The sequence below is a fragment of the Chaetodon trifascialis genome, chromosome 23, assembly GCF_039877785.1.
Source record: "Chaetodon trifascialis isolate fChaTrf1 chromosome 23, fChaTrf1.hap1, whole genome shotgun sequence".
Taxonomy (NCBI): Eukaryota; Metazoa; Chordata; class Actinopteri; order Chaetodontiformes; family Chaetodontidae; genus Chaetodon; species Chaetodon trifascialis.
This window is the reverse complement of record NC_092078.1, coordinates 13692815-13720260: the sequence shown is the minus strand read 5'-3', so window position 1 is coordinate 13720260 and position 27446 is coordinate 13692815. Positions and strand designations below refer to the sequence as shown.

The window sequence follows — 27446 nt, the reverse complement described above, 5'->3', positions numbered from 1 at the left end:
ACGAGGAGATCCACCCACACAGCCAGAGGGACAGCTGCAGATAGCCAATAGCAAAGACACTACCCTCATTTGTGGGGAAGAAGGTAGAAAGTCATCTTAAAACCTTTTAGAACCCACATATCCCTGCAGTCAAGCACAAAAAAATGTATGTATAATTCTAGTTAAGTTCTTTAAGACATTTAGATTGTTTTAAGAGATACCAGCATCTTTGATTTCAATATTTCACTCATTAGAAATGTGACATATCATAAATGAAGCACTAGGAGAAGCAGGTACAGAATATATTGATATCATCAACTGCACCATTGTGATTTTCACTTACTGGGAGCCCAGAGTGGGCTGCGAATCAGCATCCAGGGGTCAGAGTGTAGGTAGAAAGCTTGTTCACTGAGCTGGACTGGTGCTTTTCAGGGTTTAGCAGGCCCCATATAGCACTTGACTAATCTTATTCAAACAGTAGGATCATTATGTAGCTGTTAAATTGCTCACAGAGGGGTATAAACTTCTTGGCAGTCACTGACTTGTCCAAAAGCTCTCGTCCCATTGGCTTGCTCTTTTAAAAATGTTTGGCCTGTGCATTGGAAATGAAGCCTTCCTCAGAAAGTACAACTTGTAATGTAAATACAAAGATATCTGGAGAAATGTAAGTAAAGAGCAAAACATAATTTTTCAAATTACTTATGAAAACAATGACAAGGTTATAAGTACAGGACGATTTCACCGCAAAATAGGGGATGAGAATCATATCTGATTTGTTGATCTGAAACATTGTCAGTAATTCGTGAGCTTTATTTACAATTTCACAATTTTAGTAAAGATGGCAAAAAACACCCCGCGGCACGGTGGCAGCAGGTAGTGCGCGTGCCTCACAGCAAGAAGGTTTTTCGATCTCCGGGCAGGGCCTTTCTGTGTGAAGTTTGCATGTTCTTCCCGTGCATGCGTGGGTTCTCTCTGGGCACTCCGGCTTCCTCCCACAGACCAAAAACATGCTCATTAGGTTAATTGGTGACTTAGGTGCCCCTAGGTGTGAGTGTGAATGGTTGTTTGTCTTGCGTGTTGCCCTGCGATCGACTGGCGACCGGGTGTAGGGTGTACCCTGCCTCTCACCCGCTGACAGCTGGGATAGGCTCCAGCCCCCCTGCAACCCCAAAAGGGATAGGCGGGATGGATGGATGGATGGATGGATGGATGGATGGATGGATGGATGGATGGATGGATGGATGGATGGATGGATGGATGGATGGATGGGAAAAAACACATATCCACAGTAAATATTCTGAGAAATAAATAAAGTTTTAATGTAAGAAATTCATAAACCATTCACAAACAGCATATTTTCAACTCTCCCCAATGTCTCGCCTATGTTGCCTCCACTGATCATGCTGTGAAATGCATGGGTACATATTTCTCAGATCATATCATCTCAGTGTTTTCTTTTAAAAATTCAGGCTGCTAAACATTTACATACTGAAGCTTCATCTAGGCAGCGCTGCCATATACTGTATGGAGAGTGATTGACAGCAGTGAGCCACATAGAGCCAGAATGAGGTAGAGTATTTCAGGATCATGTCATTTGGTTTGAACATCTGCAGCATGAAATCCAAATAACCAAGGCCAAATCAAGAGCTGCTTCTCTTTATACATGACTTTTATGCGTTACAGTTGCATAATGGGAAATTGATCTGGCGAATACTTGATAATAAAGTATAAAAGGAAAAGTATTTTAGGAGATCTCAGACTCTGCTGCCTCAATATTGATAATTATTTTCATTATCCATGTCTTGTATGTTCCCCAACTTCATAGAGGTGTGATACTAAATTGGTACATTGCCCCTTTACTGTGCAGTATCACCTTATTTCCTTTGGTGGTGCTAATTAGTCAATTGTGCCATGGCCCATACCATTGCCTCCTTAATATAATTCCATTTTAATTTATTCAAAAACATGTGAAGCCAACTTGCATGAGTTAGTGCTGTTTATACACTTGGTACACATTACACACTTCATCCATGACTGTGCATCCAGTTCAAGATGTCCCATCATACTGAAACAGCGGTCACGTCTCTCTTCTTCTTGAAGGTGTTTTCTGACACACAGCCCTTGTAGAAAATAGTCAGATCACTGTCTATGTCTGCCTGGCTCTTCAGGAAGCTCTCCAGAGTCTTCAGAGGGACTTCCACCACACTGTGGTCGGTCTTTTCATTCAACGCATAGCCCCCATAACTAGGAAACATGAACCTCACCTCATACGGAGAGTTACGGTCAAACCGCGGGCAGCAGTAAGCCAGCCATACATGTTTTGGGATTGCCAGGCGGTCCCTGTTCTCTCGCTGGATAGTCGCCCCAGAAATGGTCACCCCTGTCACCATGAAAGATTTGCCGTGGCAGAAGTTGTTGAGGCGACGGCGAATGATGTCCAAGTACGGGTTCCAGGAAGTCTCCAGGAAGTTTGTGATCAATGGGACTACATTGGTCAGTGTGTAGGTGGATGATTTGTCATCCAGCTCTGATTGGTGCAGGTCAGGATTCAGTGGAGCACGTCTGTATTCTACAGCATCTGTGTAGTCTTCCAACACAGCCTGGCTGTCCTCAATCAGAGGGGGAGCGTCTTCAGTGAGGGGAAGTGCTCTCATGTTGCTGTTCTCATCATCAGAAACCAACTAGGGAAAAGAGAGGAATTTGAGAAAATGACTGTACTGTATTCCAAATGTCAGTCCAGTTACATATTTAGCCTACAAACATCAAACTCTTTGCATACAAGTGACAACTGATTTTCCAAAATATCAAACTATTCCTTTAAATATGTGCATGACTCCGACCCATCAGGTGAAGATTGCTGCTTGTCTGTCCGGCATGAGCTCCATACAGGCTTTGTCTTCTTTACCAAACTCTGCCTCCAGTAACTGGCAAAATGGCAGCCCGGAGTGACCTCAAATCCAACCTTTACAATGTGCCTTTGCAAAGCTATCTGTCTCCAATACTACTTCTGTTTCCTTTTGTTTAAGTTTGTGCGGTTGGGTCTTTAATAGCAAACTTACTCACTGATCTTTACTGCAAGAGCAACTAGTGAAATACAAATAGGAACTGTGCGACAGTTCATTATTGCCCAAAAAAACATTCAGCTTCTCCCAGGCTTAACATGAAGTGACAAATGAGCCAAATACATCAGTGCTGCTCTCTGTACCTGTGGCTCATACATCCATGGGGTGTCCATCCTCCTCTTCCCATCAGACTTCTTAAAGACATAGGCTGAGAAGAGAGGAAGGCGCCGACTGCTGTCGAACAAGGTGGCGTAGTGCAGTTTGTCTGCAAACTTCTGGCAAATGTTCCTCGGGCTGGTTCCCTTCATCCCCACAGGTGGTGTCTGCATGTAGAAAAAATGGCGGCAGTCTCTGAAGCTGCTTGACACACTGGCACTCACCAGGGTGGACGCCATCAGAAGGGAGAAGGATAAGACGTGGGTGCAAAACAGATCCAACATCACATAACTAGACCAGATGAAAATGATATGAAAGCAGTTAATTTCCTCATCATCTGGGGATTTACATGTCCTGTCACACACCACTTGGAATGAAAAAAAAATCCATGTGGTGATGAGACATAATATTTCGTCTTGTGCTGTCATAACCTAGTAAAGTATAATGAAGTATAATGTTGGACAGAGACTCAGCATGCAAAGCAGCAGCACATCGCAGTGGGTCTATTGGCTGGATCGTCGACTTATCTTCTTCTACGGTGTCTGCACAGCCCTGCATCACTGCACAGGCTTCTGTCAGGCTGTTATAATTTAGGTAGTTTGTCATTTATTTGTCTGTACAACAGCTGTGGAATCAGAGCAAAAAAAAAGTGTTAACAGTTAATTGTGAGATGTTGATGATTTTAAAAACAAATTAGGAGACAATACAGTCATTTCAGGTGAAACAAGTGACATTAAAGGCTGTGAAAATGTATTTTGTCAATCACCTTTGTACTACATGTGACAATGGTGGAACGGTTGTGGTTATTTTGCATGGGAGATTTCTAAATTTCTATTTTTCTCTATGCCGTTCTCATTGGTTTGAAGTGGGTGCTCATTTACACTTTCTTGTAACTAACATTACACACATAACAATGAGGTGACTTTAAACTGATGACATATCACCCCGTTTTTGTTGATTTCATTGTCCATCCAACCTAATTCTCCTTTCTGAGAACCCGATAAATACGTTCTCAGTGTTAATTTAGTCTTATATATCTAATATGAGTAGAAAGGCCCCATTTCATACTGGCAGGCTACGTGTACATTTACTACTGTGTGTTTATGCAGAAGTTACTCAATGGCGCCCTCTACTGGCGAAACCGTATACTGCCAACCACAAACCCATAGCACATGCTCAGTTCGACATTGCCACTCAACATGCCCTACTAGTCATTCAGTCCACTTTCAAGGTTATTGATAATTAATAACTAAAAATATCACATTATGCATTTCAAGCGCGATCCTATTGATTGCAAAGTCTGCGAAACAACTTTATGAGAACTTAATTTCGTCACGCTGTGACTACACGTTGCTGCCTCGCCGATATGTATCGAGCTGACTGCTGTGGACGTTTGTCTTCAATGCAGTGTCATGCTGAAGTTGGCCTCGCGCCTCATCTTACTGGCTAATTAAGTCCATCCAGCTCAGACGCTCCGCATTTGAACACGCCATTGCAAAGTGCGGCACACATCACCGTTCAGGTTAGCAAACAGGGGTGTGTTTGCCCTGCTACAACATTGGTTCGTCGCTTGTCAATGTCCAGTCACGTGGTATCACACGGACGGCCATGTTTCCGAAACACAAACAACAAGAAGAGCAGCGACTGGGAGCCAGCAGACACATACTGATACGCAGCTGCGACCGTTGGAGGAGAGAGAAAAATAATAAATAAAACACAGAGCGCGACTTTCTGAAAGTACGATTCTGTCGAATGAATACGTTTACAGTGTTTAAAGAGACCAATGCATACGATATATTGGCTGTAGACACGCCGTGCAGACAACCAGTCTGGTAGCTATAAACAGTGAAGGTAAGCCATGGTTCCTCTTTGCAGCTTGTCTTTTAGCTAGCTTGCTAACGTGAGCTAACAAGCTAACCTCAGCTCTTGCAGCTCCAACGGTTGGGATTTATCCATCGTGAGCAGGGCACTTGTACTAAGTTATTTTGAGGCTTAAACTGTGTTGTTTCTGTCATTGTGTTTGTTTTCTTTATATCGCGTTAGCACTAACGTTATCTTAACACCGACCGCGGAGTGGAGGTGGTCGTCCGCACATTGGCGGAGCAGGCCGGGGAGTCTGATCTCGACACTCCGCCCCCCTCCGCCATCATATCTAGTGTCATTTGAACCTACGAGCCAAGGCCTTTACGATCAACGCATACCTTGTGCTAGGTTAGGTAGGAAGCTAGTAAACCATTCTGTGTTGTGCAACAGAAATATGAGAATGTGAAGAAAATAATGTTGTAAGGATTCATTTATCTTCATTTCCCCACTAATCGAACTGCTGTAACGCCAGTTAGCTTAAAATACGAACAAAGTATGCTAATGTAGCTCGCAACCATTAACGGTAGCTAATGTCAACCCTAGCTATTATGCCTATACGTTAGCCATCTTTACGACCAAACAATTTCAGCTAGGTAAAGTTAAAAATTGCTGTACTCTGAATGCCAGCTTTGCCATAGCTTTGCAGTGTGAATCCCCGCAGCTAGAAATCGTTATCCCGCCACGTTTGGGGGCGCACAATACTTGCAAATGTTCAAATGCCTAAGAGATTTAATATTCTGCAAGCAACGTTATTTCTCCGTGACCTTGCATCAGTTTTCTCAGTTTAAAGTTGGTCCGACAGACTAAAGATGTTAGTATTTTGAAACCAAAGTCACTGCAGATGTTAAGCTTGTGGTTCTGTCAAATTGTGTTCTTCCGTTATTGAGATTCTGCCAACGTTATGTGTTGATTCATCTCTTAGATTTTCACTCATGAGTGCCATAAACGCATCCTAATGTTAAATGTCTTCTTCGCTGCCTTTTGAACTTGTAAATAGCTGCAAAGTTCCTGCGTTTAAACCCACAATGCTCACTAAATTACAGAACATTACTTTGAGTATAATGGGTGTGAACAATAGTAATATTAAATAATACCCAGATTATTAGGAGACATTCTCATCAGTAGCCTGAAAGAGTTAATCAATCTACAATACAGTGCAACTGTATCACTAAAGTTACTATAGGGATTGACATGCCTTCAGTTCACACACAGACAGACAGACAGACACACACACACACACACACACACACACACACACACACACACACACACACACACACACACACATTGGGCTAACTGCATCTCCAGCAGATGAACCCAAAATGAAAATGATTTATACCCAAAGGGTAGTCAGATATAAATTCTGTCAGCATTTATTTTTCTATTTGTCGGTTGCCTTTAACATTTATATTGCAGTATGCTAAAGTACTGTACTGCAGTCCTGTACTGAATTTCCTGTAATTACATAGTGTTGACCATTAGCAGTGAGGCATGATACATTGCTGAATTCCAATACTAGCAGTAAACGACACAAAAGATTACAGCATTTTTCAAAAACATCTCTTGTTTTTTATGTTGCATTTTTAAAATATTCAATGGAAATGATGAACCTACAAAATCACTGCTAAAGCTTGCTTTTCCACTTCATACAACATATCAAAGGACCTTAAGATTAAATAAAGGGGTATGTTGGCAATGCTAACAAAAGTGTAAAACCGTGTATTACAGTGATTCTGTCACAGTTACTGTTGAGATCAGAGCCTTGTCATATAGTGTCTCAGTATTTTCTGTCATTTTGACAGTGGTGACAACAATTATTAGCTCCAAAGAGGCTTTGACTCAGCACTGATGGTTTTGGTAGAGATTGGCAATATAGATCAAATCTTCGATCATCACCTGAAATGTAATGTATGTCACAAAAATTATGCAAGTCCAATGTAGCAATCAGGAGTAGTCCTATGTTGCAGCATTGCTCACAGTGGGTTCATTCAGCCAGAGTTATTAAATAGATCGATGCCTCCATATAGACAGTAGACAAAATCACCAGCTGAAAACAATTTTCTATTGTCTAACATTGTATATTACCGTATCATCCAACTCTAAGCAATCATTTATTTTATCACTTAAAGGGTGACTGTAATTGGGTTCCCCGATAACATCTCCTGGTGATGTTTTATTCAAGTCACTGGAATTGATGGTCCCCTGATATCATCTCAGCGTTGATCCAAAGGACAAGAATGCCTAAGTTCAAATTCATGTGAACATACGCTTAGTTCCCTAGTTTTATGGTTCAATTATGATTTTATTTTGAATTTATATGGTCAGATTGTTATATGTAAAGTTATTTCATGCGCAAAAAAAAACAAAAAAAAACCTGCTCCTGTCTTGGTTGAGAGAAGGTTATATTAATTTACATTTGATACGTTCTTTAGGCTTTTTCCTTTTCCTTGAAATTAGCCTACAAAGCTCAGGAACCAAGAGCAGATTGTAAAAATACAATACAGTGTTAAAAACTGAAATACACCAGAAGTCTGAATAACAGCACAAGCTAATGCTAGATGGATCGCTGTCATTGGATATGATGGTATATCGCCCACTCATGCAGTTTTTGAAGGATACGTGTTAAATCAGAAATTCAGCTAAGTGAATTAGGACTTGGTAAAATGAATATAGAGATTTCACCACACCACAGATTGTTTGGGTTGTTGCTGCTGTGGTAGTGGGCTTGTCATCCCCACTTGTACAGCCATCTTTATTAACTTTGCTTAAAGTAAGGTGGGTTACACCTGTAACATGAAGGCAAGAGGAAAGAAGTTGTACAAAATGTTTTAATATAAGGATGCCAGGTCTTTCACTTCGTAGAAACACTAACTATGTGTGAGCATTAACTGTTGAAACTAACTGCCTGGATATTGGTTTGGTTGCCATGACATTTTCAGGAACTACCCCAAACCAGCTGCTAGGTTTTCGAGACAGCTGGTTCACAAAATCACTGAAATAGACTCCTAGATTCCTGTGAGCAACAGCAACACTGGGCCATGATTGAGCACTGGACTACAAATAGTTTGTTGTTTCATTTATTCGTGTAGTAATACCACAGTGGTTTTCTCTCAGCTCAGTGTGCTCTAACGGATCGATCAAATGGGGCTGGTACCTTTCAGTGAGTCCGAGGCACGCTGCAAAAATAGTGTGTCATGGCTACACAACGCAAAATCAAATTATACTTCCTTTCCTATCACAGTATAGGCCGAGTGCCAAGCTGTGAAAATAAGTCACCGGCAGCTAATTTATTAAGTGTACACTTCTAACATTATTTTTCCATCTCTTTCTTAGTCGTTCAATTTCTCTGATCCCCTTTCTCCAACTCTGCTTTATTTTCAGTGGTGCAAAGGGAGGAGGACAGGAAATAAAGGAGTTACCTGGAGGGTCTCCGTCAATCCACATTTCAGTTGGAGCGAGAGAAAAAGGCACAGAGGGGGAGAGAGAGAAAGGGGAAGAGGAGTGCGAGTCGCGTCTGCTCTTGGCAGCTGTTCCAGCAGCCTGTTTCATTCTTTTGGCTGTTTTTTCGTTCCTGCGTTACCTTTTTTTGATGAATCAGTTCATATTTTTAACTTTAATGTGAGATATAACTGCTGTAAAAACAAAAAAAAGAAAACATTATTACTAGCAAGAGTGTTTTATTTTGTTCCATTGTTAATTTCCGAGGTTCTTTTTGTTTCTTTTTTTATGTTTAACAACCTTATTCGGCTGTGAGTAGCAGGAGCTTCCATTCTCCAAACTATTGTCAAACCCCCTTCCTTACCTAGTTAGGACCTGATAACCTGGTATTCCTCAAGCACCTGAAACTGGCAGCTATTCTCTTTGTGTCTGTGTGTTTGGGGAGCTCTGTGACCACAGCTTAAGCACCACTCAGCCTTCTAGTCACCCAAGCCTAACTAAAGCAAGCCAGCTCTAGCCTGGTCCAGCCCAGTCCAGCCTGCTCCGATCATCTGGACAGGGTAAGGCACATTTATGCCTTTGCTTGTGCATTTCCTTTAAGTGTCATTTTTTTCTGGAAAAAAAAAATAAAACTGGATATTTTTTTTTTCTTTTTCCTCCCAGATACTCAGTTCTGTGTGGACGTGAGGAATATGACTGCTGAGACTCTTAACTTCGGCCCAGAATGGTAAGTGCTCTGATTTCTTTACATTACTGAGCAAGTTTTTAAAGTAGAACTGCATACATAGAGATGTAGAGTTGAGATGTGTTTTTTGATATGACTTCACTCAAGGTCTACTTTACTTGCTTGTTATCGAGCTTTGACCCTATCACCTGTTCCACACATGCCATTATTATGTCTAGATGGTAAACATGGGCATTAGATTTTTTTGGTAATTTGTGTTTGTTGTGAGATTATTTTGTGTCTAAATTGGACATTTTGGACCAATGGTGGCACTAAAGGAAAGGTCAGGGGGTTGATTAAAAAAAATAGGAGTCGTCCTACTGGGATCAGGATTGTCCAAACTATATTTCTTGAGAAAATTGCCCCAACTTGTGAAGATCTGAAACAATTAGTTAATTAATTAGTCGTTTGACAGAGGATTAATTGGCAACTTTTTTGCTGATCAGTTAATTGCTTTGAGTACTTATTTAAGCAAAACTGTCAAATGTTTGCTGGGTCCAGCTTTTTGCGTTTTTGCTTTGTGAGGATTTGCTTGCTTTTCTTTATGTTGGAGTAAATGAAACATCTTTTGGTTTTGGACTGTTCGGACAAAACAAGCGTTTTGAAGACATTGCTTTGGGCTCTTCGAAATTGTGATTTTCTTTTTTTTTATTTTATTTTTCCCACTTTTCTAGTTGTTACCTGTACATTTTGCTGTGGACTGAGGCTACGTCCAAGCATAATTTGCATTTGTTGTTATCGTTGTTGTTTTACACATAACTTTTGATATGTTTACACCCCGTATCCACACTACTTCAGTGTTCTCAAACACCTAAATTGTAGACTTTTTGTATACATCTATGATCCTTGGCTACCAGCCCTTAATTCAACATGGATATTGAATTACAGCTGTTGCTGACCCTGCTGTCTATGCTAGCAGCTTTTGTGCATTTAAAGTCTACAGTTTGTCATTCTACTACTGCCTTACATGCACCTGAGGCAAACGTCAAGCACTGGCACATGCATGTCCAGTGTATGCGAATCATCATATGATATGTGTTTTCAGTCTAGACGGAGGTTATTTCTGATACAGTGGTAAAACACTCATCTCAGTGGAGATTTTTTGCATTTTAAAATGAAACTGTATTAGTCAATGTAGTCTAATGGTACAAACTCATAGAATTTGGCAAGGGCGCATTTGAACTACAGTCAGTTTCAGTTAATTTTGTTTCTGCCCGTCCAACAGCCCAACACTGGACTGCATCTCCCAGTCAGGGTTTCTGTTTAATATTTGGAAATAGTGTGTAGAGCCCAAATTTTCACATCTAACTATTTTTATCAAACATGATGAAGGGAGAGACTTAAGTATTATAGATTTCAACGCATTTTCCCAGTAACAAAAATGGTAATTATCAGACAACAGAAACCCTGCTCCCAGTCAGCACTGATGAATTGCCAGGTAGTTGTGATGTAGTTTTGGTATGTAAGAGCTGTCCAGTAGTTGATGGTCAGATCTCGACTTTAAGCTCATCCTTCTTCTCAGTATTACATTGCGTTTAGTCACAATGGCTCTCAATGGTATAACATACCTGGGCTCGAGGTACAGAACTAGCTTTCTGAATCCCTTGTCTTCTACCACACTGATTGGCAGCATATCAGACTCAATCATTCGGCACACCAACTGGGTGATGGATGGTCTCAAACCTCTGCAAGGTCCAGCTGGTGGGTGATGGACTGCAAGTTGGGCAGTGCTTGGTTTTGGCTCGTCCTTTTTCAATATGGTTGCCAGGTCACAAACTTTTTCTTATCACAGCTAAACGGTACACTAAAGTATGTTTCATTTCAGGCGAGAAATGGACAATGCTCAGAATCTTGATGCATATTTTCTCAGCACTTTCCGAATTGACAGTGTGATCTGATTTTTTTGTGAGCGCTCGACGGACTCTTGTGCATAAAGCAGAGGTCAAGTCGTGATTGTTTTGCCTTGCCTTGTCCATCATGCACTACAAGGCTGAATCTCCTGCTCTCTAGAAAATGAATAGGGCCTGTCAACAGATCCAGTGTGTCTGCACCATAAGAGACCAACCAGTGTCACTGTCTATATGTCCTCCCATCAAAGGGGAAGAAATGTGTAGCAGCACATCACTATAACTGTCCACATGGGTTCAGTGGCTTCGTATATGCAATTTAATATTTTTAGTTGGGGCTTGCAGAGAATGCTTTCTCTTGTAACCACTGTGCCACCAACTGTGGCAAAACTGTAAGTTTGACTGAAGTCAAACTGGAGGTATTGTCACAGCGGAGTCTTGTCCATCTCTGTCTGTCTGCCTCCTCTGCAGTGTGTGTTTGTGTAACGATTAATGGAGAGGGGGACTGCTGTGACTGCTGTGTGCATTCTTGGCCAGCCTCGCAGAATATTTCTCTCTTTACACATCTGCAGCTGCTTTCCTCTCAGTGGCCCTTTTAGCCCACTTTTATCCTTGTACCCTTTTTTAATATAGCTATGCAGCAGCCAGTTCATGTGCTCACCACATACAGCTGTCTGGTCAGCGTGTTTACAAGTCTTTTAATGCCTATTAGCGTTACAAAATTATTTAGACTATTTGAGGTTTTGTTGGCAGTAGAGTTGGCATGTATGCTGTTTGTCATAGTGGTAGAATTCAAAGTGAAAATCCTCTTAACAGGCCATCCTTTGCTCTGTTAGATTATGATCGATATAAGTATGTGGAAGATATTTTAGATTTCATGCTCTGTCCTCTGAGGGTGGGAAGCTAAATTTTTCTAAGGTAAATTCAAGTGAAGTGGGTACAATTATGCAAAAATATTTCTCAGCACCCCACCCACTGGCATGTTTCCTCAGCTCTTCTCTTGTTATGCATATTAGTCGCTGCTCCATTTATTTATTTATTTATTTATTTATTTATTTATTTAACCCTCTTTGAAATGCCACATACTACCAACCGGCCTTTCATGGTGCTTTTCTTTACCTCTTGCACCCCACACCCGCCTCTACACCTCTCGGAGTTGCATATGGTTTTGATGTGAGGCTGTGAGTCAATGACACACTTTGTAGAGGCATGTGAATGGAGCCATTGTTAAACAGCAGGCCTTGGAATCTGGCCTGCTAGTAATAGCTTTTTAAAATGAAATCTTGAGATTGGAAAGCTAATATATCATGTGTGTTGAGCCAAGTGTATTCAGGGAGACCTGCGTAGGAGGATGGTTGATTTGTTACAGAACATTTAGTAAATTCCTTTTTCCCTGCTGCAAGATGGATGCTATTAGACATTTTTCTCCCAATTCACATTAAAAGGAATTATATCGCAATGGCACAATAGTTCTCTTTTTTAGTCTGTGCCAACAAGGGAATTAATATCAAGCTATTTATTAGTGATTCCTTATGTATTTGATACTGTTTAATATTCAAAGTCGCAAAAAGTCCAAAGTCCTTCCTTTCCTTTTCCTTTCAAATCCAGGTGTGTGTTTGAGATTCATACAAGAAAAAAGTGATGCTGAATAATAGATTAAGGTAATTCTTAATGATTCCTGTGCTCTTCCTCCTGCAGGCTCCGTGCACTGTCCAGTGGGGGGAGTGTGACATCCCCCCCTCCTTCCCCCGCCATGCCAAAGTACAAGCTGGCCGAGTACCGCTACGGCCGAGAGGAGATGTTAGCACTTTATATCAAAGACAACAAGGTTGGTGGCAAAACTCCACAAAGTCTCTCTCAGGACTGTATGATTCATCATCGTGTATATTGCTTTTGAACTTCCACTTACTTTCCCATCCTTAAAAATGAACGTCTGTTTGTTGGTTGTTTCTGAAGTAACGGTAAGTGATACTGTAGTTTTATCCTCTAAGTGCCCATTGTTCTTGTTTTAGGTCCCAGAGGACATGCAGGATAAGGAGTTTGCTGCTATTCTGCAAGATGAGCCCATGCAGCCACTGGCACTGGTGCCTCTCACCGAGGAGGAGCAGGTGTGCCACCAACACACCACTCACAAATACACTGATACCTGCAAATGTGGGACTGTTTCAGCTCGTCGTGTGATATCTCAACGTGATACAACCTCAGTTGCAAAGCGAGCTGTTCTGTTGGTTGACAAATGTGGATGTGAGCTCGCATTCCTCACATTCCTCCCTTTTGCTCTTTCCATTCTCTCTCTCCGCAGAGGAACTTCTCCATGTCTGTGAACAGTGTGGCAGTGCTGAGGCTCATGGGAAAAGGGGTGGGTGGGGCCGCCCCAGCTGGAGTGGTCCGAGGACGTGGGGCCACACGAGGCGGTCGAGGTAAAAACAAGATGCCAAAAAAAAGAAATAAAACGAAATAAAGAATAAATTACAGCATTGATTCAGCCTAAGTGCACTCATGATAAATCCACAGCCACTTGTGCTAAAGCTAACATGAGTCCAACAGCAACAGAAATGCTGCCCAAAAGCCTTGGCTGAAACTACAATGGCTGTTATCCAGCGAAAGTAAGGCAGTTTATTCAAGCTAGCCACTGAAGTGTTTATTTCCCTTTTTTTGCCACCATCTTGATGAAGCACGCTTCCTCTTGACCTGTCTACATAGCCCTTCTTTTGTCTAGCCACACCTGCCTAAAACCACCAGGGCTTATGAACTCACCTTGTGCACACACACCGCACTCTGCGCATATGAATGGCCAATGTAAACACTCGCTGTCCGGTTCAGGACAGCCAAGGAAACAACTTGGATGAATGATGCTGTGTGGCTTTCATCATAGTGTGTGTGCTGGTGTGTGTGGCTTATTGCAGCTTGAAGGGGATAGAAGCTAATTAAACAGTGCTGCAAGAAATTTAAAGTTAGAAAAGCGCGAGAAAAACGAAAAATTGTCAGGCTGATTCAACAGAAAAGACTTATGAGTACACTTGACTGCAGAGAGTGAAACAATCCCAAATGGTTGATGCTAAAACATCTCATCTGTGTGTGTGTGTGTGTGTGTGTGTGTGTGTGTGTGTGTGTGTGTGTGTGTGTGTGTGTGTGTGTGTGTGTGTGTGTGTGTGTGTGTGTGTGTGTGTGTGTGTGTGTGTGTGTGTGTGTGTGTGTGTGTGTGTGTGTGTGTGTGTGTGTGTGTGTGTTTGAAATTAGGACGAGGTCGTGGTGAAGGTGGATTCTACCAAAGAAGTATTGAAGATGCGGAGGTGGGTTTTGGCCGCAGTGTCCGAGAGATACACCGCAGCCAGAGCTGGGATGACCGGTAAGAAAAACCCAACACATGCTACCTGAAGGTCAAATAAATCATGGGTCAGTCGAGCACAGGAGTGCTGAAAGTAGTAGTAGTAAAGTAGTAAAGGTGTGTATCCTCACTGCTGAGAGAAACTCATCTGGTGTAACAAACTCAATAATCCTCTCAGGTATTTTTGTAGATTTGTGCTCTCATGGGATGTTTTATCTGACTTTTGCAGGCAACTTTTCTTATCCGCCTAGACTAAATTAATGTATCATTTTGTCATACTTCTTCAGTAGTTTTTCGTCATGGGCTTGGTTAAAACGTGTGAATCTCTGTCTGTGTGATGAGATGCAAGTTTTGGCTGGACATATTTCTCGAGGATACAAACTAGTTAATGTTTTGGGCTTGTTTTCCTCTGTTTATCACTTAACTGATATGAATTTCTCTCAATTTCCCTCCTTTCCTCAGGGGCGAGCGCCGTTTTGAGAAGCCGCTGCGGCGGGAGGTGGGGCGTCCTGGCTTTGAAGAGTCTGCAGGTCCCGGGGGTCCAGGGAGGAAAGAGTACACAAGGGCTGACAGCGATAACTGGCGCACCCTCCGGGAGGAACAGGACGAGGACGAGGGGGAGCCGGGCAGCAACTGGAGACTCACTGGACCCCGCAGGGATGGTATGTTAAATACAAACATTTATGTATTTACGGTAGTGCTGCCTCAAACTCGTGTTTGCGTTGAAAATGAAGCTATACATGAGAAAAGGCAGAGGCCTCATCATTTATTTTCTTTGAAAATGCGTGATGGACAGTTTGATATGATTTTATTCACCACTATGGAGGGACTGTTGCTATTAGCTCTGTTTAGCTGCAATTTAGAGTGGATTTATGAACTGCTGGTCTCAGGCTTTTAACACCTAGTTCTCTGTTAATATATTGCAATTGTTCTGTTAAAACAAGCGTGCATTCTCCTGAAATGTAGCTAAACTGGAGTCATTTCAGCTTTTACCCGCTTTTTACTGACTGACTTAAGTATCTCGTGTTTATTCCATAGAGTTACATCTTATTTCCAAAAAGTTTGCTCTGACTATAATGTACTTCAACTTCAAACCATACAAGACCATTTTTGTTGAAGCCTAAATCATGACCTGGAGCACATTCACTAATACATGATCCTTGTAAGTGGGCCCGTTTGGTTTTTATGTAATCTATAATACTCTGGCTTTAAAGAAATAAAAAGGCAGGAAGGCCATTCAAATTAGTCTAATTGCACAATGTATTGTTTTGTGTTTTACAGTGACGGTATTATATCACAGTATTACAGAAATAAAAGTAATGCTCAACTCAATACGAGGTAACACATTTTAGGAAAGAAAAAATCTCACTGCTTCAAAACTGGCAACAGAAACACAAACAAAAAAAAACAAGAGCTCCACATGATAACAAAAAGCAGGTGTCGAGCACGCTCAGTTTAGACTTGGGCACATTTGCAGGACAAACTGTTAACCTAAAATTGAATAACTCAAACCACTACAGAAAAAGAATAAAAATCCCCATTCCCTCGGGATCAGTTCTGCTCCACCCTTATCCTCTGCTGTATTTCCATCAAGTAAACTTAAGTGTCTCTATTCCTCTACAGCAGAGACGTTGTTGGCATCAGCCCCAGGGTTGGTACATGATGTCACTGTCATATGGAAGTGCTTCTCTCAGCTACACATTAATGGCCACGTATGGTGGTGGCGTCACTTAACTGATCCTTAGGAGCTTTATTTCAGACTGCAGCAGAAAACTCCATTGCATTTGAGATTCAGAAATGCTTGGAAAAATGTAGCTTGTGTGGACGCTGCCACACTACTTTACCAATAAAAGAGCTGAACCAAAAGGCTATTTGATATAAAACTGCAAACGTACCACCATGTTACTGAGAAATGTAGTTAATGTGGTAACTCTGCTGCTTTTAGCGCTGCCACTGCCCAAAACTGACAGAGATACATTCCAACATAATATACTTTGACAATAGTTAGCGTGTTAGGGAAATGTGTATCACATACGGCAGCAACAGACACACAAACTGACGCAACACACAGCAGAGGGAGCTTTCATGTAGCAGCAAAACCAGCTAAGCTTGTGGTGTTGCAGTGTGAAAGGTAAAGTTGGGTCTGCCCGGGTGAGACGACACAAAAAGCAACATGAAAAAGCAGTTTCCCATGTCCAAGCTGCTACTCTTCTTTACTTCAAATGAGGCTCAACGTTCACTCAGTTTCTTTTGACTTCCCTTCAGAATTAATACTCCAACATTGCTTAAACAAGCTAGTCAAGTAAACCATAAAACAATATAAAAATGGCAAAAGCTTGTGTGTTTGTTTGAAGTCAGTATCTGTTCATCCCTGCGCTTCAGTTTTTAAGTGAATCCTGCTTTCTGTTGGTCCTCGAAGCAGTCTAAAGTAAAATAGTAGCTCACGTATGTAGCCTAAGAGTTGTGTTGTTGTTGGGACATTTCCATCAACTTAATCCACTGGGTCTTCACTTCCTCAGATGGTGGGAGTAGATGAAGACTGGCGCACTTTACTTGTAATGTTGTCCTTCACATCTTCATAGTGCTAGAGTCAGGGTATATAGCAATTAAAAATAGTAGTTATTTGATGTAACTCCTGTTCTATGGGTATGTGCGTAGTCCTCACCTATATGTTATCACAGCCACAGTAAAGCACGTTATTTTTAATATGCTAAAACATCAAAGCAATGATGGCATTGCAAAATCCATGTCACAGCAGAACGTGACACCAGTGACGGTGATGAAACCGGTATACCACCCACCACTATCTGTGGTTCACACTTTAGTGAGAGTAAGGCCATGTAACACAGTACATGGTGAAAGCTGATGATATTTTAGATATCAAAATGGCCTGAGATGAAGACAGATTTATACTATTCCTTACTCCATGCCATTAAACCTGAGCAGTGGCAATGCATGAAGCAGGTCTCCCTTTCGCAGTAGATAGACTGACATCTAGTGGCATTGGAGCAATTTCTAATAGAAATAGCTGTAGCAGTTATAGCAGTAGTTGGGTTTTGGCTGAAACAAGTTGTATTTTAAAGCCTCCACAGTTTCCGTAGAGATGAGGTAAGATAAGGTACCACATGACTTTTTCCTAACAACACGTTTAAACTCTTCTTTAATTCTAAACTGAGGCTTGTTAATGACAGGAGGTGAGCTATAACACATCCCAAGACAGACCCACATCATTGTCAGGACAACTGCTGTGACTTGGCAATGTGTTTCTCTTATGAAAGTTTGTTTCTATACCTTTTTGTAGTTGAAACTTACTAAGTTTGATATTTCCATGACTCCTCTGATCATTACTTGTGACAGTATCCTCACTGATGGCGTTCCATTTCTTTTTCAGATGGTGGTCCTCGCTCAGCGGGCTGGCGAGACCATGCCGGTCCAGGCGAGAGTCGTCGGAGAAAGTTTGATTTTGACTTCCGGGACTCTGACGGTCACAGTGGTAACCGCCGGCGCGCAGGCAGTGACGGACTAGAGGATGACAGGGACGGCCTGCCCGAGTGGTGTACGGACGAGGAGGACGGGGAGATGGGCACTTTTGACTCCTCTGGAGCTTTCATGCCTATCAAGGTGTGTATGACTCTGCTCTTGTTAAAGTCAAGTCTTTACATTGAAATGGTGTTCAAAACGGGGTCATGTTGTATTTGAACTATACGATATTTATTTTACCATCAGTTCTCATGACTGTTCAGTAGCATTTGTTACACTCTTTCATTTCCTCTGTTTCTCCTGGTCATCCTCTATCAGAAGGGTGGCAAGGAGACAATCCTGGAGGAGGAGTTGGAGTTTAAGGGGATAGAAGAGGAGGAAGAAGAGGAGAGCCTCGCTGACACGGAGAGGAACAGTGCTGAAGGAGACAAAGACAAGGGTAAAGAAAGACTTAATCTTTTCTTGATTTGATTATTTTACTGTGCCATTTGTCAGACTAAAGTGACATTTCTCAGAGCCCGCTACTAAATGATTGTTTCCTTCCTATCCTCCCTTCTTGTCCAACAGAGAGTAAAGAAAGTGTCTCTGCTGTAGGGGATGGTGAGACAAAGCCAGCATCACCCTCCTCCTCTCCTCCAGTCCACTGCACCCCTCCGTTCCTGGAGCCTCGGCCCAGCAACACCGGCCCAGTGGCGGACATCCCTCAGCTCAACAACAGCCACCCTGTCAAGGCCAGCAGCACATCCAGTGAAGGTACACCTTATTCTGTGTGTTTTTGTGTTCAAGATAGAGCTGTTACCAATGAACCTGTTCACCTGTGGAATGTTCCAAACAGGTGTTTCTGGAGCATTCCACAATTTTCCCAGTGTTTTGTTACCCTGTCCCAACTTGCTTGCTGCTATCAAATTCAGAATAATTATATATTTACAAAAATTAATGAAGTTGTTGAGGTAAACCGTTAAGTATACTGTCTTTGTACTCTTTTTCTACTGAGCGTATGTCAAAAAGGATTTACAAGTTATCACATTCTGTTTTATATAGGTTTGACACAGCGTCTCAATAGCCTTGACAATGCTGAGGTTTCAACTGCAAAACAGTCGTAGCTGTAACATCTTGTGTCTTAACTCTAAACTAAAACTGTAAACTCAATTCTTCCATCGGCACTTGTCCTGTCATGCCTGTATCTGCGTTTGGAATGTTCACCAGACTGCCTGTATCCTTGATTAGAATGTAAAATCAACAGCTGTCTCACTTCACTTGCACATAGCACAGGTGACCTCTGTGATATTGCTTCAGACGCCACGCCATCCTGATTTAGGATTCCTAACTTAGGAAATTACTCACTTAAGGTGGTTCTGTAATAGCTAAATTCCTACCCTAAGATAAAATATGGTAGGAATTAGTAAGTTTCTGTAATAATGCCCCTGGTGCCTTGATGAATGCCACATTGACTGACTTTCAGCAGTAAATACAAATTGAGAATGTAAACTTGAATTAATTTTTTTTAGAAGCACTGGAGCAGCCAGAACTATATATGATTGTCATAAAGAGTTAACTAACCATCACTATCCAAACACTTGGCCAGTCATACTTCTTTCTTGAATCACACATTTCTGATTTGAAGCATTGAGAGTTTTGTCCTGGCTCTGTAACTGTAGAGCTTTTGGCTTCTTGCATTCAGCCAAGCACGTTTCGTCTCAGGACAGTGAGTGTGTGGGAGGAAATTCAGCCATGTTGATATTTTGGTTTGATATACAATATGTTTAGCCCCAGTCATTTAATATCTTGTTTACTGAACCCGCTGTTCCTGCTGTATCAGATACAGAGCCAGTAGGTGGCTCTACCCCCCAACATCCAACATCATCATCCCATAAATAGAAAACTAAAAATAGAGCCCATTGTTTTACTAATGTTTGTTAATGTTGTTTTTGTGTCAGACGTGGCTCCGGTAGGGGGCTCCAAGACCCAGCTGAGCCCCAGCTCCGCCCCCTCCTCCAGTCTGCCTCCCCCTCCCTCTTCCACTGCTGCTCCTCCCCTCCCTCCATCTGGAGGAGATACAGAGGACGACGAGGGCATGAAGCACCTGCAGCAGGTAGGAACAACAGGAGGCACATTTCAAGCAGCTGTCTCAGAAGTCTTATTGTATTCCAAATGTAACAGGAATCGCATTTTCTCTGTGTGTGTAGGAGGCAGAGAAGATGGTGGCATCACTGCAGGACACTTCTTTGGAAGAAGAGTGTTTCACCCAGGCTCTGCAGCAGCAGGAGAGCAGGAACACGGCAGCTGCTCTGCCACTGTCACACGAGGCTGCCATGAAGTGGTTCTACAAGGACCCACAGGGAGAGATCCAGGGTACACTCGCACACTGTGGCCTTGTGGTCACTTGTACACTCATACACACATGCAAGCATAGAGTATATATTTGGAAATATTGCTATTCTGTGAAATCATTTAAGTGTGGTGCACAAAGTCAGCTACATAATCACAGAGTTAGCATTGTAACCTCATCTCTCTGTCTCCCTCTGTCTCCCTCTGTCTCCATTCTTCCCATAATCAGGCCCATTCACCACAGTGGAGATGTGCGAGTGGTTCCAAGCTGGCTACTTCACCATGACCCTGCTGGTGAAGCGGGGCTGCGACGAGGGCTTCCAGCCTCTCGGGGATGTCATCAAGATGTGGGGCCGCGTGCCCTTCGCCCCAGGGCCCTCCCCGCCGCCCCTGCTGGTGAGACAGCCACCACCAACGCAGCGCCCGCAGCCCACCCGGGGGCCCGCCGGGACTGTGAGTCAGAGCTCAGCCAACGTAGAGGATGGGGAAGGGAGGATGCAGAGGAGAGGGAAGATTGATAGACAGGTCACGGTAAAAGACCAGCGATTAATTCAAATTCAGTTTGACATAACGGGCTCCATTTGAAAGTTTCTGAAATCACCCCCTGCTTGATGTTAAGACAAATCTTGTTGCCATTTTAATTGCACCACAGCCAATATCTCAGTCTCCTCCTGTAGGAAGTGGGAAAGAGATATCCATATAGTCATAAAAAGCATATGCAGCAGCTCCAGTAAAAGTCACTGGATGCATGTAAGCTTCAAATTAGTGGAGCAGAACAGGGCAGGTTCCATACCAGCATTTAATGATGTAATGCAACACCATAAATACATACACTGTAGATACACATAACTCCGATATGGTCAATTTATGACATATCTCTGTGTGCTGAAGACACCCAGACTAGTTTGTTGTGCAACATATGTGGTTATAAAGAATGGACAGTTTCCCTGATGGCTGCATGTAAAAATACCCTTGTAAAAACTTACCACAGTTCTTGGACTTTGCCCACTATGTATGAAAAGCTGTATTTTGGTATCCTGGCTCCTGAAGATGCATCATATTGACTGGTGATTGCTCTCGGCTTTTCAGGGAAACCTGGACCAGGAGCGCCTGAAAAAGCAGCAGGAGCTGGCAGCAGCAGCAGCTCTTTATCAGCAGCTCCAACAGCAGCAGCTATTCCAGCTCATTAACAGGTAGGCCTATGGGAGAGGAGATGTAGGTTTCGCCTTACATGTCTGGACTAGTCAACATTAATTTGTGTTCGTGTCCCAAGCCATGTTTCGCCACTGGAACTTTCTCTGGGGACAAGAGACTCCGTTGGAGGACGGCAGCAGCACCATTGTCCTAAATCAGTTCCAGGGACATTATTTTACCCTTCAGAGAGTCCCTGCATCACAGGGGATTTTTCATTCGATCTTTAACTTCTGTTTGCCTTTGCTTTGTATATTTCAGGTGCAGTGAGCAGAGTATGATGCCTTCGATGAACAGGTCGATGTCAGTGCCAGATACAGGGTCCATGTGGGACATGCATACCTCAGCTTCACAGCCGTCAGGTACGTTAAGGACTGCATGTGGTTGTGCATGCACTGGCAGCACAGGAACACTGTACCCAATGATGCTAAAATAACCTCATTTTATTTCCATGTAGGCGGTGAAGCCAGTCTTTGGGACATAACAATGAATCCTTCTACTCAGGGTCCAACTCTCGAACAGCTTCAAAAGGTGCTTTCAGTTGTCAGATTTTCAGCCTTAGAACACAAATTCGCGATCTGCATTTTATGTTTTAAACAATTAGTTGTTGTTTTTTTTCTTATTCTAATCTCAGTTTGTGCCTTTTACTCTGTTTGATTTCTGATGTTTTGCCTTCAGCTCCAGCAGGAGAGGCGAGACGCTGAACTCAGGGCGAAGCGTGAGGAGGAGGAGCAGCGTAAGAGGAGGGAGGAGAAGAGGAGGCAACAGGAGGAGCAGAAGAGGAGGGAGGAGGAGGAGCTCTTCAGACGCAAGCAGGTGAGATGGAGGAAGGAGATACTTGTTTTTTTCCCTGGCTGCAAATATTGAGACTTTTTTCCTCTTTATATTTTTTACAAGGGATTTTTTTTGGGGGGGGGTAAGAAATTTTCAACCTTTCACATCTAAGACTTGGCTCATTAAAAGTGAAATCTTCCAGGTGCAGTTGTGTTTCAATTTTGAGTTTACAAATTCTCTGTCAGCAAGTCTGAGATGGTTGTCATCATATTAAATATAACAGTTTGAAGGTGAATGTAGTAAGAAAGACTGCACAGTGGCTTTAAATGCTGTTCACCAAGTAATAATTGATCATTACTGTTGGAAAGCGCTGACCTCTGTCATATCTTCCTGAAGTGTCGTCAGCAGCAGGAACTGATCATGAAGTTACTGCAGCAGGCCCCCCAGCAGCAAGGTCCTGGGGCAGGCGGTTCAGGTTGGAGTGGGGCTCCCTCCTCTGGGCTCGCCAAGGCAGGAAAGCCCCCGGCTCTGGCTCTGCTGGAAATGCAGCAGGAGGCAGAGAGGCTCCTGAAGCAGCAGCAGCAACAGAGAGCCCAGCAGCAGAGAGACCGCGTGAGTTTCAGCAACTGAAACTATATGTTTCTATGTTTCATACAGAAAGTCATAGAGCCCACTGTTGAGAATGCAAATAGAAAATGACCTGCCCTTTTTCATAATGGTTTCTCAATCCGTCTCCAGCACTCCGGCATGTCGATGGGGAGCTCCTCCATGGGAGGGCAGTGGGTGGACGGTGTTGGTATGTGGGGCGGGCCTGGAGGTATGGAGGGTAAGAGTGGCAGTGGAGGCTCTTCAAGCAGTATGGGCATGTGGGATGAGGCTGTGAAGAACCAATCTGGCCTCCGTGGCAACAGCAACAACAACATGGGTTTGAAGAACAGCCGCAGCAGTCCTTCACTCAGGTATGCGAGATCAGATTAAAAAAACAAACATAAATGCTCACTGACAGTATGCATCTCAAAGGAAATTTTGGATGGCCTATTAAAAATACTGTGCCTCTGCCCATGATGCCATTTTTGCCCCTACTGTGGCAAATAGCATTGCAATATGAATCTATACACGTATATCTTTAAGTTTATCAACATATTTGATGTACATTGAACCATTTATGTCCTCTGCAGTGATCAGTACATGATGCGTCGCAAGCGGACGGAAGAGGAGGAGAAGCTGCTGAAGCTGCTGCAGGGCATGAAGCCTCAGGACGGCTTCACCACCTGGTGTGAACAGATGCTGCACGCTCTCAACACCTCTGCCAACAACTCCTCCTCCTCTCTGGATGGTAGGTTGCTCAGCTTTTACGTATTTAGCAATGTCAAGCCTGAGGAGAATTCACCCTCAGCTTATATAGTTGATTGCTATGTGTTAAAAAGCAACATATTTGATATTCTCATTTTCATAAAACATACATTTATCTCCACATCTTTTCCCATAATTCTGCATTGCATTGCTTGTCATTTAAACTTTATGTCTTTTATTAAGTTGCCACAATTGTGGCGTACCTGAAGGAGGTGGAGTCTCCCTATGCAGTGCTGGACTTCATCCGGTCCTACCTAGGGGACACAGTGGAAGCCAAAGAGTTCGCCAAACAGTTTCTGGAGCGACGTGCCAAACAGAAAGCCAACCAACAGAGACAGCAGCAGCAGCAGGTTGGACTGAGCTCAAAAGACCTCTTAAGTTTTACACAGCATAGATTTCTCAATAATTAATTTAACAAGGAAGGTGGCTGTCCACTTCCTTGCCTGTACCCATAATTTAAGTAACATCATAATCGTATAATTGAATTAAGGAATACAGTTCCCATTCATTACCTGACGTTTGGTATTTTAGTAAATGGTTTAGAGACTTAATTACTAAATTGCACCATACACAAAAAGAAACAATGTACTTGCAGTTGAAATGTGTACTTAAAAACATTAGAAATCATGACAAACCATGACTAGGAAGTGCTGTGAAATGAGTCCTATTAAACTGCCTATTAATAAAGAGATAAGAGCCTAATGATAAATGTTTTTTATGAAAGTCAGGCTTGTAATACACCATGTTAAAGAAAAAAAGTTGTAAGCTATAAGACAGACCTTTGCAATGTGTTGTTCCACTGCACCCATCGTAAATTCCTCCTCTTTTCCTCTTTATGTGTCCCAGTTATCAAAGGACGTGGCTGGATTGAACATGAACTTCCCTCTGCAGGTAAATGCAGACAGTGATTGTCTTTTTGTGTCTCCTGCTGACACTATTTTGTTTTCATTTTGTCATCGCTGATACTTCTCAGGACCGTTCTCAATGGCCCCACTAACCCACCTTCACTTTTCTCCCGCCTCTATAATTTCCTTTCTTCTTAAGGACTCAATGCGAGGTATGAATCCAAGCACCCTGCAGTCCATGTTTCAAGCCAACCACATGGGCAAGGCTGGTCTCTATGACAACCAGGGGGGAAAGATGAAGAAGAAACAGCCCATGATGCTGCACTCTGACCCCAGCATCTTAGGTATGTGACCTTAGTATTTAATATTTCCTCCTTTTGGCTTCATTCATCTGTAAGTAGTACATATAGCTAGCTGTACGAGCAGCAAAGAAGAAGTGCAGCTTTCTGAAGCAGCAGCACAAAGTATTGCATCACCTTGTGATGATGGCTTGTTTCCACCCTCTCCAGGTAGTGAGTAGGATGTGCTCATAGGGTGGGCTCATATCTGAAGTTTATTTATGTGCCCATGAGCGATTCGGTGCAAGAACACAACACCACCTGTCAGTATTTCCCGTATACTGTTCTGTCAGCAGAGCAGTGAGTCACACACAGTGACATGATCACAGCACAGGGCAGCCAAACAGAGGGAGCTCTAAGGCATGGTTGAGGTAGTGTAAGTGTGTGCACGCAACTGACCAGTTAAGAAAGCATCAGCGGATAAAATTATATTCAATGTGCAACCTCGATTCCAAAAAGTTTGGGATGCTGTGCAAAACAAATTTCCTACTCCTTTTTAACATAGGCTCAGTGGTCACAAGCAAGTGTGAAACACATGACTCTATAAAGGATATTACTACGTGTCCTTGCGAGCATTTTGTAAAACCACTGTAGCTAAGCAGTTTGCATATGATTGCATTCTGTTTTTATTTACAATTCATTTACGTTTTCAGCATCCCAGCTTTTTTGGAATCTGGATTGTAAAATTCAGTGTACACACTTCCATTCATATTGCACTGTTTAACACTCTTTTTGACCCATGCATGTCACCCACTGGGCTTAGATGTGACCAGTAGTTTACCATCAATTATTGAACAACTGGAAATGTAATATTTCTGGTTTGCAATGAGTTTGCGTCTTCTCATATTTACAAATATGGTTTAGCCTCCCCAGAACAGAGCACTTCTGAATGATTTCTGCCTTGTGTCTTTGTCCCCTGCCTACACCGTTTAAGCCAGCTCGTATAACACTTTGTGTCCCAGCCTCTGATCTTACTTTGCTCTCTCCATGTCTTCTTCCTGCTATCACTGCCCTCCCCCTCCTCCCTGCAGGGTACTCATTCCACAATGCGGGCGAGTGTCTGAGCCTGAATGAGATGGAGATGGTGGAGGATTACTGATGTGACGCAGCGCAGCAGCAATAGCTACCTGAGGCCTTCTGTCTTTTAATCAGACAAACCTGATGACGAATGTGCACTGCTGGGGGAACCGGGGGGTGGGGGGTAGGAACTGAGCGAGCGTGAAGGGAGGTGCAGGGTGGAGGCGCCTGGATTTGCGCCTTCCACTCTTCCCTTCCCTCTGGCAAGAAAACAAAGGGCTCCCTGCTGCACCAGTTGATCACTTGAGCACGGGAGAGGGGGGTGAGGAGGGATGAGGTTAAAAGGAAGATGGGTATCCTCTGGCACTCAAAAGATTAAGCACCTTATACTGAACTAATGCACTTTATTGAGATGGGATTTGAATAGGTTTTTTTTTTTTTTTTTCCTTTGTGTGTGTGTGTGCGCGCGCGTGTGTGTGCGAGTGTGTGTTGGGAATCAGTGTGCATGCACAGCATGTGTACATACACATCTGTGTGCATGCGCATCGGAACTGGAAGGGGGGCGATGAAACAGTCGGTGGGGTGGACGGTCGGGCTGTTAGGTTTTCAAAGTCAGTGGGACCTTTTAGTTGAAACCTTATCAGAGAGCAAATCCTTTCTCAAAAGACAAACACTGTTGATATTTCTCTTGTTTAGCATTTTTTTACGTTTATATAAAAAGTAAAGCTATTGAAAAATGGATTATAAAAAAACTTGAAGATTTGCACTTGCCTAAAAAAGAAATAACAAAAACAAAAAAAAATCAAACAAATGGGGTTAGTTATAGAAGTGAATATTTTTGTGAATGTGTATGAATGACCGTGAGAGCGACTGATGTGTGATGGTTGGTTTGTATCAGTAATATACCAGTCTGCACAATGTTTTTGTTTCTTTCTTTTGTTGCTTACCAACACGTATGAAACATAAGAGGCCATTTTTTGTCTTTTTTGTTCAAATGGTAATTTTGTATTCTCATGTTTAGAGAGTGTGTGCGTTTCCCTTCTCCAAACAGGGACTTGATGTGTAAGTTTTGAGCGAGTGAGTGAGTGAATGAATGAATGAAAGAGAGAGAGAGAGAGAGGGCAATTGCACAACACATCCTTTCTCTCACCAGCTCTTCATCCCCAGATAGACGAAATAGAAATGCATACATTAGTAAATGTTAGCTTTGCGCTCATCACATGATGACCACCACTAGTTTATTTCCCTTAGCTTCTCCACATGGGGAGCTGTCTCTAGACCTGTGAGGACTAGCAGACAGGGCAAATCATGAGGGACATTACTGTGTGTGCATCAGAATGAGACTGCGTGCGTATGTGTGTGCGTGTGTGTGTTTTCAGTGTACATGTTCATTTACTGTTCATAGAAATGAGTTAAGACTACAGGTACTCATTTTGAATACATGTGCTTTTTTGTATGTGTATGAATGCACATTTGTGCCTAAGAACTTTGATAGGGTGCGTGGCCATTGAGACATTAACTCTTTTTTGAGAGCGAGTGCGATGTGTGTCAGTGCTCAGCACAGTGTATGTAAAGTATGTAAGTTTATATCGTAAATATTTCTAGTTCAGTCTAGGGGTGATCCATCGGAAGGTTAGTCCAGTCTGTTTTCCTGGGGTGTGATCACGTTGCCTTTTGTCAGCTCTCGAACTTGTGAATGAAAGGTGTCGAGTTTCTGACTCTG

At 42.7% G+C, this 27446-nt stretch overlaps 2 protein-coding genes across 7 annotated transcripts; one reads left to right on the top strand and one right to left on the bottom strand.

Annotated features, from left to right (window-relative positions):
• Positions 1-1278: 1278 nt before the first annotated feature.
• LOC139351184 (endonuclease domain-containing 1 protein-like) lies at positions 1279-5315 on the bottom strand. Its single transcript, XM_070992950.1, has 2 exons — positions 3185-5315; positions 1279-2660 (listed from the first exon to the last, which is right to left on the bottom strand). The coding sequence occupies exons 1-2, from the start codon at positions 3623-3625 to the stop codon at positions 2040-2042; spliced, it is 1062 nt and encodes a 353-aa protein (XP_070849051.1). The 5' UTR covers positions 3626-5315; the 3' UTR covers positions 1279-2039.
• gigyf1a (GRB10 interacting GYF protein 1a) lies at positions 4794-27446 on the top strand. 6 transcript variants are annotated; one of them, XM_070992945.1, is made up of 25 exons: positions 4794-5048; positions 8442-9058; positions 9162-9225; positions 12768-12897; positions 13082-13177; positions 13372-13489; positions 14310-14418; positions 14860-15059; positions 17789-18018; positions 18196-18316; positions 18445-18630; positions 19815-19969; positions 20064-20229; positions 20435-20601; positions 21295-21398; positions 21658-21758; positions 21854-21927; positions 22075-22212; positions 22567-22782; positions 22909-23129; positions 23349-23506; positions 23707-23873; positions 24370-24414; positions 24568-24712; positions 25738-27446. In XM_070992945.1, the coding sequence occupies exons 3-25, from the start codon at positions 9191-9193 to the stop codon at positions 25803-25805; spliced, it is 3150 nt and encodes a 1049-aa protein (XP_070849046.1). In that variant the 5' UTR covers positions 4794-5048; positions 8442-9058; positions 9162-9190; the 3' UTR covers positions 25806-27446. The 6 variants fall into 6 exon arrangements, with proteins under 6 accessions (XP_070849046.1, XP_070849045.1, XP_070849048.1 ...); XM_070992944.1 differs by having other exon boundaries at positions 24367-24414; XM_070992947.1 differs by having other exon boundaries at positions 20435-20658.

Coding starts and splice junctions, on each gene's coding strand:
- LOC139351184 (XM_070992950.1), bottom strand. CDS start 3,625: ATGACAGCACAAGACGAAATATTATGTCTCATCACCACATGGATTTTT. Junction 2,661..3,184: donor CATGGATGTATGAGCCACAG/GTACAGAGAGCA, acceptor TCTTTTCCCTAG/TTGGTTTCTGATGATGAGAA.
- gigyf1a (XM_070992941.1), top strand. CDS start 9,191: ATGACTGCTGAGACTCTTAACTTCGGCCCAGAATG. Junction 22,783..22,908: donor CCCAGCAGCAGAGAGACCGC/GTGAGTTTCAGC, acceptor ATCCGTCTCCAG/CACTCCGGCATGTCGATGGG. Junction 24,415..24,567: donor ACATGAACTTCCCTCTGCAG/GTAAATGCAGAC, acceptor TTTCTTCTTAAG/GACTCAATGCGAGGTATGAA.